Source organism: Heliconius melpomene, chromosome 13 (assembly GCF_056956725.1).
Source record: "Heliconius melpomene rosina isolate 202511_hmr_F chromosome 13, ASM5695672v1, whole genome shotgun sequence".
Taxonomy (NCBI): domain Eukaryota; kingdom Metazoa; phylum Arthropoda; class Insecta; order Lepidoptera; family Nymphalidae; genus Heliconius; species Heliconius melpomene.
The window spans coordinates 6,958,239-6,972,159 of record NC_140401.1 but is presented as its reverse complement, the minus strand read 5'-3'; the positions used below and the strand labels follow the sequence as shown (position 1 = coordinate 6,972,159).

General features: G+C 32.9%; 1 protein-coding gene across 13 annotated transcripts in view; it reads left to right on the top strand.

Moving 5' to 3' along the window:
• The window catches only part of heph (polypyrimidine tract-binding protein 1 heph), a 316,994-nt gene that overhangs the window by 283,000 nt on the left and 20,073 nt on the right, over positions 1-13,921 (top strand). For 12 of the 13 annotated variants that reach the window (XM_085196828.1, XM_085196823.1, XM_085196825.1 and 9 more), the window contains 3 exons: positions 4,466-4,585; positions 6,215-6,341; positions 11,616-11,674. In XM_085196828.1, coding sequence (XP_085052954.1) covers positions 4,466-4,585; positions 6,215-6,341; positions 11,616-11,674 — 306 coding nt within the window. The remainder of the gene's footprint in view (positions 1-4,465; positions 4,586-6,214; positions 6,342-11,615; positions 11,675-13,921) is intronic. The other variant, XM_085196830.1, reaches the window with a different exon arrangement.

Here is a 13,921-nt window from a genome sequence, read left to right as displayed (position 1 = left end):
ATATTGCCTTTGTATAATCAAAAAGAAAAGCTGATCGCGTTTTAGCTCGAGTTAATTAAATTATACCTTTTTGTAAGCATCATATACTTTAAATAAATTATTAATTATTTTTATGTGGGGATAAATTAAAACGAATGTGTTGTTTTTTTCTTATTAGGCAAAAGTTTAGTATTGTGTTTGTCGTAGATTAATTTTGCAGTAGCAAAATATTTCTTTTAGCTTCGTGCTGTATCCCGCATATAAAAGGGTTGGCAGAAGAAAACTCGGGTTAAGTGTTTGTCTTTTCCCCATCTAACGCCGAATTTTCAAGATATCATGTGTTGAATCGCGGAACTTACCTCCGTCTTTTGGCTTCTTACAAGAGCTAGGAAATGGAAATAGATCATTCCTCCGAGTGGGATCGAAGTTTTCACGAATCAACTTATTATGGCAATGTTCAAGGACTAGCTCTATCTACGTAAACCACTGCATATCAAATACAAATGAAAGGTTATATAGTTTGGTCAACACGTCACTCTGTAATTTCCGTCAGTTATAATTAGATTGAATGCAATGGTTAACATAAACAGGACGTCCTGGCTTATTATATGATGGAAATGGATTTCATTTAGTTATTTGTAAAATACAAAAATAAATAAAACTGTTTTTTAAGTTTAAACATGATCATTAATATTATAAAGACTAATTTGATATAATAATGGTTATTATTTTTATTTTTAAACTTCAAAGTCATGTAAGAAATAAAATAGGTATACAATTAGTCAAGAAATATTATTATAAAATTGTTATAAGTTAGATTATATACTTAACTATTTTATAAACAGATAATATAAAGATTCCGTGCAAAAGTACATGTAAAAATATACGGAATATCCGAAATACACATCTATATAAATAGACTACAATTTTATGTACATTATTGTGTTACAACACAAGTTATTTCTTCAGAAGGTTAAGTAAAAAGTCATGTATCGCAATAATTCAAAATTGAAGCTTTTCCCAACGAAACCATAAGGAAATTGAAATCTAGTAGATCGAAAAGTATCTCACTCGAACTGAAATATGAACGCAATAACTTACTTATCTAAATATACTTCTACGAGTATAAAATTGTAACGACACAGCGGGGACGGAACAAATTGGTCCGTACATGTACATACATATAAAAAACACTTAGCAAAAGATAAGGAGCTTTTCAACATCAAAAGACAATACATTTATCAGATGTTACTCAGAAACAATGTTCCTTAGTAGCGTATTATAGTAATTGAAAGGGAGCTATTATAAAAACAACATGTAATCATGTTTATTTAATATAATATATTATATATCTGTTTTTTCAGAGATGATTGCATTTGAAAACTCTTAGCGTTATTACATCGCGAATAGCTACAATGAAAATCTTAGTCTCACTGAATGAGTCTTGAGTCGCAAGAATATTAAAAATGATAACGTTGTTTCTATTTTCATATACATAATATAAAACAAATAATATGATTGTGTTGGCAATTATACGCGAGTTATGATTATAATCATCTCATTGTTTAATCATCAATAGTATAATAGTTGTTTGATCGGATTGTCAACAATGCAAACACGCGTCTGTGTAAACACAATGGCTAATTAATGTGATGTATAAACTGAAAGTGGATAGAACTAGGTGTCTATTATGTGTTTACTTACGAGCGTGTCTCCGTACGAGTTTTGAGAAGTTTATCTTAACTAATGTTTGTCTTGTAATTTGTAACAAACCATAATCTGTGATATAGAGGTGTAATGGTACGAGAATGTTTTACGTACTTACAGTATATTCATTTCTATTTGCGAGTCCAAAATTTAAAAAATAGTAAAACAGAAGCGTAAATTACCAGCTACTTCGATGTTTTCTTTCTCCTTTTACATCTATGTTGCAAAATACGGGAAAATAATTAATTACTAACGATTTTTTACCAATATGATTTTTCACAAATTTCCCAGCGATATTTTGACATTTCTTTGTCAGTCCTATTTCCTACAGTACTTAAAACGATACTTCATAATGATGTGATTCGTGCCCTGCGGGGAGCTGCTTAACATTATCAAGGACTTATTTTTCGTGACGATTTCAGAGAAAGATCTTTCATTATTATTTCACTTTTGACGTTTTTCGGTAATGGTTTTCAACATTCTATTTTTACTTAACATTTCTTTTAGACACGTTTCTTTTGAGGGGCGTTTAACAGATGCAGTTAAATATGAAATGAATCAATATTGGCAACTGTGGAAGCAGATATTTATAATTTTCGTAGTAAGATGTCACAATTCAGAAATATCCGACTGTCTTGCGCTATTAAAACTTATAATGAGGGATTTGGCAAAATAGATAGACTTGCCATTGTTATCTTAACACGATTCCGAGGGGATCACTAAACTACAATTCGTAAGACAATTATATTATCTTTTATTTTTAATTTTACTATCATTATATTTGTTGATAGTCATTTAATTGTTATAATATAATTTTAATTGTTATAATAATATTTTTTTATTCTCGTTATGTATAATATATTTATAAGTATATTTAAGAAAATAACATTAGCTATACCTTATCCACTATTATTAAGCACATTTTAGTGAATGCACGGCTTTGATCAATCATGCGTCGCAAAAGGTTTTTGTGGTAGCTGAATAGAAATCTCCAATGGCGGATGGAGTTATTTTGTCGCGTCTACGTCGCCTCGACCGTCTGCCAGTGGTCTCGCTGAAAGATTGTACGTCCTGCGAATAAGACCTTTTAAATAAGTCCAGAGTTTGCACTTTCGACGACGCTATTGGAAAAATATTTTCGAGAAACCGCAATTTCAATTATTCGTGCCATACTTTAATCTTCGGAGTTTTTATATCTCTTCCAATTACTGTGTTAGCTTAAAGCAATCTTTCCATCTGCTTTGAGAATTATATTTGAATAACAAATATATATATACGAGGCAGTGTCTGGCTGTAAATGTAACGATTGTGGGTTCGATTCCCATTTGAGGAAATGAATTATTTTAATTTTCTCGCTCTGGTAACAAGAAAAAGTGGGACGTTGAGTTCTACTACCCAACACGAGTTTTCTCGTAAATTTGGGCGGTGCGTGAGAAACTAAGTGTCTTACCTTCGAATTTCCTGCACAGTGATATATGCGGGATACTTCTAAAACAAAATAATAAATCAATATTGGTTAATTAAAAATGTATTACTAAATTTTGTCTACCTCCTATTCAAAATGCACAATATATAAGTTTTAGTTAAATACAATCACTACTCTGAAATTGTCACAAAAATTTTATGCCTCATTACAACATCAATTATAAATTAAATCAACCACACTTTAGTGACTAATTTTGCTACTACATCTTTAAAAAGCCGCAATATAGTATCTCAAAGAATGAGGTAAAAGAGCTCCCCTTGAGTTAGGGAAAGTCAACGTGAATTTGTAGCGGAGCCTTTGGCGTCGACGGCAGGCTTACAGTGACACGGTTAAAGCCTTATTTTTGTGTCTGGCCTGCACGCTTGTCAGCTTGTCGTCGGGCACAAAGCCATGGAAAATATAGGATCAAAGAGTGGCCGGCTGGAGCGATCATTACGTCCTCCTCAACACCGTACGTTTCATTATTTTACTCTTTTTTATGCACCGTTGATCAGGTTTAACACTTCATGCTAAAACCGATTGACATATCATTTGTAACGTTTACAGCCAGCTTTACACAAAGGCTTTTGGACGAGGCGTCACTGTCAATTTGGTTTCATTCTTAATTCCTTTAGTAAAACACTGTTGCATTAATATACCTTTTAAAATATCGCTATCCAGACGCTGTAAAAACAGTTTTTCTCAATTTTGTAAGTCATCTTTAATATTACTTTATTTCGTACAAATCTAAGAAGGTCATCCTCTAGGTAGTATTTTCTAACAAAGTAGTGGATTTCTCGACGATACAAAATAAGTTTATGGCGTCCTTTTGTTTGGTACGGTCAATGTTATCTCGTGGTCTTCGAGCACTGCAAGGTGTACGAGAGATAACTCCTATTGCGTTCTTTTGTTATCCAACTTATGGAAGTTGAGTGGACATATTTATTATTATGCGACTGTTACTTATATTTTGGGGAAATCATGTTGAATTGGTAATACACGTACATACGCACATACAAGAAAGCTTGTCTCGGTGTCCTTTGTTGAGGAGGAAGAACTAAGATTATATAAGAATATTAGTCGAATACAATAAAACTTAACCTAAACTAAAAATGAAAGGTATTACAAGTGAAAGATTGTTTATGAAATTATATATTATGTTGTTAATATCGAAAAATTATAATAGCATTAACGGCTTGCGAAATTAAATTTACCATTATTAACTTGTTGATTATACATTTTCTATAATAATTCTAATTACTTTGTAATAATTGGTAGTGGGAATTATTTTAAATCATATTTATTTTGTTTTAGTCGGCGTCAGCGCAGGCGGCGCTCCAAGCTGCACAAGTTATTTCAAACAGCGCGGGCGCAGCTCTGGTCGCTGGCGCTGGTGCTACATTGCAACCTGCGAATGGAGGCACTGAAATACAAGTAAATATGTTCAAACGTCGCTTTATTTAGAAAAAGACCATTTTAGAATTATATATATTTTATGTAAATTTAACACTTTAATAAGTAAATTACAGAAATATATCAAAATACAATTAAATAAATATTATTTAATTTGCATAATTTTTTTACATCAAATCACTTTCGTTAATTGTTGTGAAAAAACGTGCGTTAAAAAGAGTAATTTTCAATAAAAACGCCCATAAAATTGGATTCATAACATACTACTTTGCGTTTTTGAGCAGATGTTTTCCTATAGGTAATCACCATGTTTCAACATTAAAGCGTACACATAAATTATTCACTCAAAAATGGATCGACACATAAATAATGACAAACAAATAAAGTAATAACGCCTAAAACATTTTCAATTATAGGTCATATTCCACCCACTCCATTAAAAATGTATTATGACAGCCATTCGTTGCGTGAACTCAAATTGCCAAACTTTATATGAAACAATGTATCAAAATGAACTTGAAATGATTTAGTTATTTAATATATCAAGATAACGGCTATGCATTTGAGGCATTAAATCGTACAATTAACGTTGCCTTTGGGTGACGTAAAGCAAAGACGATTATGTATTTACCACTAAACCGCAGCAAAGCTGATTAGGAGAGGCCATCTTAAATATTAGAAGCTCGTACCGTAAATCAGATTTTGAATTCAGAGGGGAATACCCGAGATATAGACTGATAGAGCTTATGAAGCGCATACAACGAGTGTTTATTATGCAAACTAACGTATTCTACCGACCCGGCTAAATACCTGCCAACAAGGTGCTAATAATCAGATAGCAGCTTCTTTACTTTGCAAACTATTTAATACTTGAGCACGGATCTTGTGTATTATGTAACCACATTTTTTTTTAAATAACTAAGAAATTATTACGTAATAATTTTACTTGTAGCGATATAACTTCTTTTTTTAATATTAATAAAAAATATATTTCGAGGATCACGGCAGTCAGGAGTTTGTCTGTCATAGGCTTAAATAAAATTATTATTGTGCCCGTTCATTTATTCCTGTCTGCCTAAAACAAAATGTATGGTTTATATTACCATTTGTTTTTTTTTCTAATGAGTAAACTAGAGCTCCGTTAACGGCTTCCGTCTGCATTAAATACTTAATTATGACTATTTGAAACTTCGCGTCTTAGCTGGTAAAGCGCATGAATGATAAAATATATTTTTTACATCAAATAACATATCTTTAACATTCAATTGAAGCGTTCAAAGTGCTCCTTAATCTCAGCGTGTGTTTCAGTATTAAAAAGTGTATAAAAAGTATTTCTAGTATATTATTTTAAAAAAATATGTATTTCATACTCCTTTGCCATATAAACTTTAAGTAGGTATGTGAAATTTCATCCTCTGCCCGTATAATTCTCGTGAAAATTATGTTTTTCTTTCTTTCATAGTAATATATAGATCTATGTGTATTATACATATAAATTATAAATCTTTTTCTTTAATACTCTCTGGGAGCGACTTTGTTTCAAAATTAAACACAAAAGTTTGTACGTACTATATTTGTAGATATACATTCATTACGATAACTTATCGTACATATTTATCTTTTAAAGAAAATCTTACATAATTGTTACAGGGTGGTCCAAACACAGTTCTCCGCGTGATAATAGAGCACATGCTTTATCCAATCGTGCTTGACGTTCTTCATTCGATTTTCCAGCGTTATGGAAAGGTGCTCAAAATCGTCACTTTCACCAAGAACAGTAAGTAAATATTATTTATATTTTCATATTTCAAAGTATTGTGTAATGAAAGAAAGATAATTTACGAAACCTATAAAAACTTGATCATAGGACTAGCGGTGCTAACAACAAAAATATAGTTTAATTAGCAACGAGTGCTTGGATGATTTGCGAAAGGCGCGGGTTCGAGTCTCGCTCTGTCCAAGCTTTTATACGTTTTCTAAAATTTTTAACTCAATTTAGCTGTTAATCCAAATAAAATGTAAATTGTCATGTTGTACGTGTTTATTTATAATTACATAAAATATGTTTGAATTCAATTTAAACCTGCAAATTCTGATACGCTTATAAAATATTCCAATTTTGAAATGAATTTAATGATAGATCAACAAAATAACTATTCCTTTACCGATAATATTATTAATAGTTAAATTTTGAATGGACAGAAATGTAAAATCAAAATTAGAATTCACAGCTACATACCGCGGTCCGTACAGTGCTCTTCATTAGTGCTCCACGCCCAATCCACCGATATTAAATATTGTTTACTTTTAGTAATTTTAACGAGTTTTTGATTCGGTCTCCGTTAATTAATACTGGATTATACACAGAGTATTCCACATCGCCTCATTAACTCTCTCCTGATTGCAAAACATGTTACAGTCCGCGTACTATTGTTTTATTTATTGTTATGTTTAAACATACACGCACTGTTATATAATTATAAGTTTTGTTTGAACAGAAAATGCTAATTTATAATTAATTTAACATTTTTACATGTGCCGCGTACACGAATTATTTAGCTCCCTAATTTTCAAATCTAATTACGACTTAAGCCTTTTATCGCTGTAACGCGCATTCCCGCAGGGCGGACGTACGTAAATCAAACTAGGTCAGTATTAATAATCGAAGTGCGCATTAAAATTATATTAGGTCCAGTATGTACTAGTGATAGATTTACCAAACATAACTCAAGTCTCAAATCCAAGGGCACAATCCGTTTAAAATTTAAATCGTACCCTCATGCATATCCTAAATAAATCCGGCTGGCAGGTTTGTAGGTACATATTTGATAAGCTTTGCCCACGGCGGCGGTACTGTGGCGAACTGTATACTGCTCACTTTCAGCTCAATTATAAACTTCGTTAATACCTAATCAGACTTGTTTTAAACTACGGAAGTCCCTTGCTTGTAACAATACCCTAAATCTTAATACCTATTTTGTTAATTATCTGGAAAATATAAACAAGAAATTTAAGAATAATCTTCGCTCTGCTTAGAATTTTTGGATCACTTTACGTACTTAAGCAAATATTTTGCTTTTATTTTAGACTAGATCTACTAAAATTTAAGACCCTTGTCAAACAAGTTCACATAAACATTTACTTTTGTTTACTTACCGTTTATATTTATAATTGTTGAATATCATAAATGTCAAAGAATTATAAAGTTTTAGGACATAAAATATGAAATTGGTAAAAACTTTGCAAAATTTATCTAGATCTCTTTGTTTATTTTACTAAAATCGACTTAGATTTTGTATTTTACTTTCTTACCTTACTTTTAGTTGTATTCTGGAAAGTTTTAAAAAACTGATCGTTATTTTAAATGTTTTGTGCAAATGTATATTACATTACGTATTTCAGTTTCACCCAACTTTTAATTGAAAATCATCTTGAAGACGATCTTAAATATTTAAAAAAAACCTAATTCTGCGTAAAAAATACATCCATCGTAAATGATCGCTTTAATTTGAATTTATATAATGTCGTACCGAAGGTAGGATTCATAATTCGTCGCTATCATGACATAACCTCTAATGCACTGTTTCCAATTTCCCAACGTCACGGCAACTGTTTGCTTTTTTACCGCATTCGTCATTGTCCAATTTTAAAAGCTTTTGTCTTTGCCCGTTCACCGTTTAGCTCCCAGTGTCCCATTTGCCTTCAAGTATTTAAAGTGCACCGCCATTAAAATAATTCATTTTCATTTAACTTCTCATACCGTCCTCTTTATCTGAGAACATGCATATACTAGTACGACTTACAGTGCGAGTGTTTGCTACTTCTTTGTTTATTTATATATTTTTTTCGACAGTGTCTTTATTTCATTCGGCTTCAGCAAATGCATTTGCTAACCCAAGGCTATACCTTTCATGGGATTTTAGTTGGTACGATAGACAAATATACCGAACCCGCTCTATATAAAGCCTAACATGCAGCAGCCGTAGTAGATCGTAGATCCGAAACGAATAAATCCCTACTTCAATTATCCTGTCTCGTGGGGAGCAAATACACCACATATTCCGTATACATTTCACTTTCAATGCCCTACAAGCCTACAACACGTAATGTACCTGACTAAAGTTAAGTAACTTATAATGTCTCGGTGAGTGATATTTAATGGAATAATACATTTCTCCACTTTTTCTTTTGACATATTTTTCATATTACTAACATTGAATCATCTTTATTCTGTGTCATATTTTATATGAAAGTATTGTTATTCTGATTTATTTGGAGGTGGCACAAATGCTTTTATTACATTTAAATATTAAATATATTCTTGTACTACATAAATGTTACTTTTAAACTTATATCGCTACTTTTTATCAATCTTATCACAAAACAATAAAGTGGTATTTTCGCAATTTGTGAAATTCAATGTTTCCCTCCCGTTTGTGTTTTCGTATTCAGCACGACCACCGAAAATGCTTTATAACTTTAACCACTTAGGAGTTGTCATCAATTTTGGATTCATGTTGTTTCTCCTTGTTACTTTCATAAGTTTTGCGAGTTCATCTAATGAATATTCCCTAAGTTTTTATCATATTAGTTCTAATAAAGGAGAGGGAGTTCAAAATTGTTGCAGTCAGTTTAACGAGCGTTTAGCAATGTTGATTTATCTAATTGTTGGCATTGTGTATTCGTATTTATTTGGAAATTTTACACACGCATAAAGCAATGGTGGACGAACGTACATTATTAATACAGCAGGCTGACACGTCATAGCGGCTATAACAAACATTGAGATCGTAGAATCAGTCGAATGAAATCCTTAATTACGGGAATCCTACAACATAGACACATCTACCGCAAACAGGGGACGCATAATAATTGTAGCGGTCTGTTACACCTTAATAAAGCCAATCGAGGGTGGGAGGGGGGCCGCGCGGGGGCGGGGGGGTGGCTGGTCGCGGGGACCCGGGGTGAGATTACCGCGATCTTCATTGAGATTTGTTCCGGGATTAGAAACGTGTGATGGCTTACGCTTTTCTTATATAATATGTTTTCTGTTGTATCTAGTAATATTAATGGTACATACATACTGTTAAACTCATAATTGTATGTAACCGTATATTTCAAGGGTTTGCTGTTAAACCGCAGTTGCAACTTCTTATATTATTACTCTTTGCATTTCAACGTCGCAAGATGAAAAGACGCCTAAATTGCGACTCAGAATGCATTCAGGTTTGACATAGCACTGAAGGAGCAAAGAGGAGATTTAAGATATCATATTATATTGTAATCGGTCGGTCGGCGGAGGCGAGACCTCGCTTAAATTTACATACCGAAAGCAGCGGAAGCTTCCTTGCTTCCCTACAAAATTCGGATTACGAAATTTTAATTTACAACTTCACATCTCATCTTGCGTTTGCTCTTAAATGTTGTATAAAGTAATCACCCGTTCTACTTGAATTTTTAATGAAACGCGAAACATCGCGTAAGGACTGATTGGGAATCATTTAAATTTCTTGTGCACAATCGAAGCGAGCATCGTTATCGAATTAGCCCTCGAATATTTCAACTCGAATAAATAAATTCGAATAAAGGGTAACCGGACGAAGTTGTTTTAAAAACTTCCGTCCCGGCTGTTGTTAACTATGTTTCAATTTTTGTCGCGCCCATTTTATATTATACCTTCTCAAATTTTGTGTGGTTTTTTTTTGTATATAATATCTGAAATATGTTTTTGGAGTTATGAAAACTTTTTAATAGAACTAATCTATTGTATTTTTGTCTTATCTTAACTAGTACAAAATAATTTGTAATTTCTTCACATTTTATAACCTTATTATTTAAAAATATACATATATAATAAATAAATACTCAAGATCCTAATGAAATTTTATGTAGATTTTTTTCATTAAAAGCTCAGCTGTGTATTCAAATATATTTGTCTATTTCACAATTTTCTTTTCAATTTTCTTCATCCCATTCTCAAGCTAATTACATGAAAGTCCAATTTGCGGGGTGCCTTTTTGTACGTTCCATTCTGACGTTCCTAAATGGTGGGCCTAAAGAAAATATGAGTCTTAAAAAGCATTTAACTATGTATGAGGAGACAGCGCGTTACTTTTCATTTGCGTCGACGTTCTCAGGCGAGTTTGAGTGGCTCTATATTCTATACTTTATAGCTTCGGAAAATTGTTAGGGAAAAGGAAAAGCCGTTATTATTAATAAAGTAGGTATGTTACTTTCCAAAGTTTGTCCCGGTATTGTTAAAAGATAATCCATTCCAAGTGTATATGTAATATATAAAATGTTGTTTATTATATAATGTTTTGTTTATTTTTATGATGTTTGTCTTTTATATTTTATGTTGGTAGGAACCTGTTTCATTTCTATTAATTCTTCATATTTCCCACATTTAATTTTGAGCGGCGGAATATAATTGTATCTTTTGTAGATTGAGAATTAAGTTAATGCATGAAATAAGTTTATTTAGTATTTAATTAACATACCATCAAAAATTTGCATAATAAAAAATTTTTTAGTTAAAAACTGCCTAATGCTCATTCATCATCTTGACGCATTTTAGAGCAGAAAATTTATTAAGACAACATTAATGTAACATAGCCAAAATGTTCTAAACTTCCACGGATCGAGGAGTAAACGTATCAATTTATGCTCCTCAAGTTCACGTCGGAGGCGAAATTACATAAAAGTTGTTTCGCATATTTACTCTAGAGTGTTGTGATAAAATAGCTGCGGTGCACCTGAGACGAAACTCGACAAACTCTTGAAAAGTAGGATCTAATAACGCACCTTGGGCGGCAATTTCACCTTTGAACGCGTCACTATCCACTTAACATGTTATAGTTTGAGTGGTGTTTAATTACGTCTTCATCTTCAAAACTAACCGTATTCTAACGCTTACAAGACATATATACTATCTACTAATTAATGTTTAGGTATAATAATTAATTCTACAACAGCAAAAGAAAATATTTATTATAAATGTACTCGTAAAAGTTTTACTTGCACTTTTAATAACTAAGAAATTCTCTTGCAGATTCATTTCAAGCCCTAATCCAGTACCCAGACACCGGGTCAGCGCAAATGGCGAAAACGGTGAGTAGCGAATACTTGTTTGTTTTTTTATTTAACCGTTTGTAAAGTAAAGCTATAAAACAAAAGTTCTCATTGCTGTACGTTTCATTCACTTTAATGACTCGCTTTCGAACTACGAGTATCTGGAAATGAAGTGAGTAACTCTTATCAGCTTCGATTGCGTACTCGCGACCGGCGGAGACTTTCATATTGATAGTTGTTCTTAGTTTTGCCAGAAACTTATGTTCATGCCTCTAATTGTATTATCTCATCTAAGCTTTTAGAAACCTGCGGCTTTATTATAAACTTCTGTTTTGTATGTTCCGTTAAACTTTTAATATTTATATAGTGTTGCTAACAATATATATGAAAAATGTACGTAGATTATGAAAATATATATTTCTTCGCTCTGGTGTTGAAGGAACGACGAAAATGTTGAGGAAGGCGCGGCGTTGAGTTCCATCACTCAACATCCAATGCCTCCAGAGTTCGGCGAAAAATGGAGAACTCTTAAAAGAAAACTAGACATTTTTTAAATGTCATATACCTTTAAAAGCGACTCAATGAACATACACACATAAAATAATATAAGGACTTCTTTATTTGCACGTTAAATAACATACTTATCAAAGGTAAGCTCGCAACGGCGTTGTTCTGCGCGACAATGGTCCGCGAGTGGGGCATCGTTTTTCTCAGGCCAACTTTTCCCATTCGCTATTCATTTGCGTTAGAAGTTAAGCGTACTGCCGCCTACTGCAGCGACTGTTTTAACTTTATTTCTGATGCAGCGTTCAGGGCAAATTAAATTTCGTTTTGCGGCTTCCGCAAACTCAGTTCGCTGGCATAATAATTATTGGGCTTTATTTTTTTTTTTTCATTTCAACAACTGTTATGGATCGCTGTAGATAAATTTACACTCGATAGTTTTGTTGTTTATCCTTTTGGTATCACCAAATGACCAGTGACTAGTATTAATGAAATTAAATCTACTCTCCTTAAATGGTTAATTTAAGCAAGTCGTGGCGCAGAGGCAGAAATTGTGGGTTAGTTCTGCCACAGGCAATGCTTCCTGAATTCGGCGGAGTGTCTTGACACTAGACTCTCTCTCTGTCTACCATAGAACTTCGAGATGCAGCGTGAAGCAGAAAAAAAAAGTTTGTTCTTTTGTTTTTACAAAGTAGGAATGAGTTCTAACAGCGCAATGTGAATTGTTCAATATAGCGAAGAGTGTATGAAGTTCAAATGGAAAGAGTGTCACTAATTTTCTTTCTAGAAAAATAATGTTAAGAGAGCAAATATCTAGGAATAATATAAATGTGATTGACTTGTTTAAAAACTTTCTTTCTTATACTAATATTTTTTACTGTCTTGTATTTTGTTGAAGATATTTCCAAATTTCTAAAAATGTGTTTTTCCTTAAATAAAATATATTTTAATAATAAAAATACTATACTATATCTAAGTGTATACTGTGCTCGACGTAGAAACTCTTAAGTATTTTAGAATTTTCATCTCATAGCTCAGGCAACAAATTAATACTCCCAGGCGGGGAATCCCTAGGAAAATTGAGATATCACCGCAAAGCCGAGTGGTGAAAACTTAGCAACGCTAAGTCCTACTCGACTATGATTGGAGTTCCACGTAATAGGACATGTACCAGCCGCTATTGAATGTTGCTACTAGTTTAATTTACTTATTTTGACGCGCTAATTGCCATATTGCTTTCATTCACCAAACTAATGAACCTAATATGAATAGATTCGAACACAGATACTGGTATACATATGTCGATATGTATATGTAAAATGACCACGTGTTCCAACAAACATACTTCTCATTAGTAAAGATTTAAACTACAGGCTTATAGCAGCCAATATAAATCACCAATAATTGGCAAGTGCTCTTTTGTGTTTCAAGCATTACAGCTTATACGGAAGTATTCATTTGAGTCGTTTAAGTTTGGCTCATGCGAGTTAGATACTCAGGAGCCGGACTGGCCGCGTATTTCTTAAAATGAAATTGAAACGTCCCGCAAGGTAAGTGGCAGTAGGAGTAAGAGGTACAAAGTGAAGTGAAGCCGGATAGTGCTCCAAGCACAAAGGGCACAGTCGGATGTTGGAGCACTGAAATCCCCCGATCCCCGACTCTATGATCCTTGACATAAATCTCTAACCTCCCCATCAAATCTTTTCAGAAGGCGGCTTATGCGCGCAGACACGAAACGTAAGCTCTTAATGTGCTCAATTCTGGCACCGCTATATGCGACTT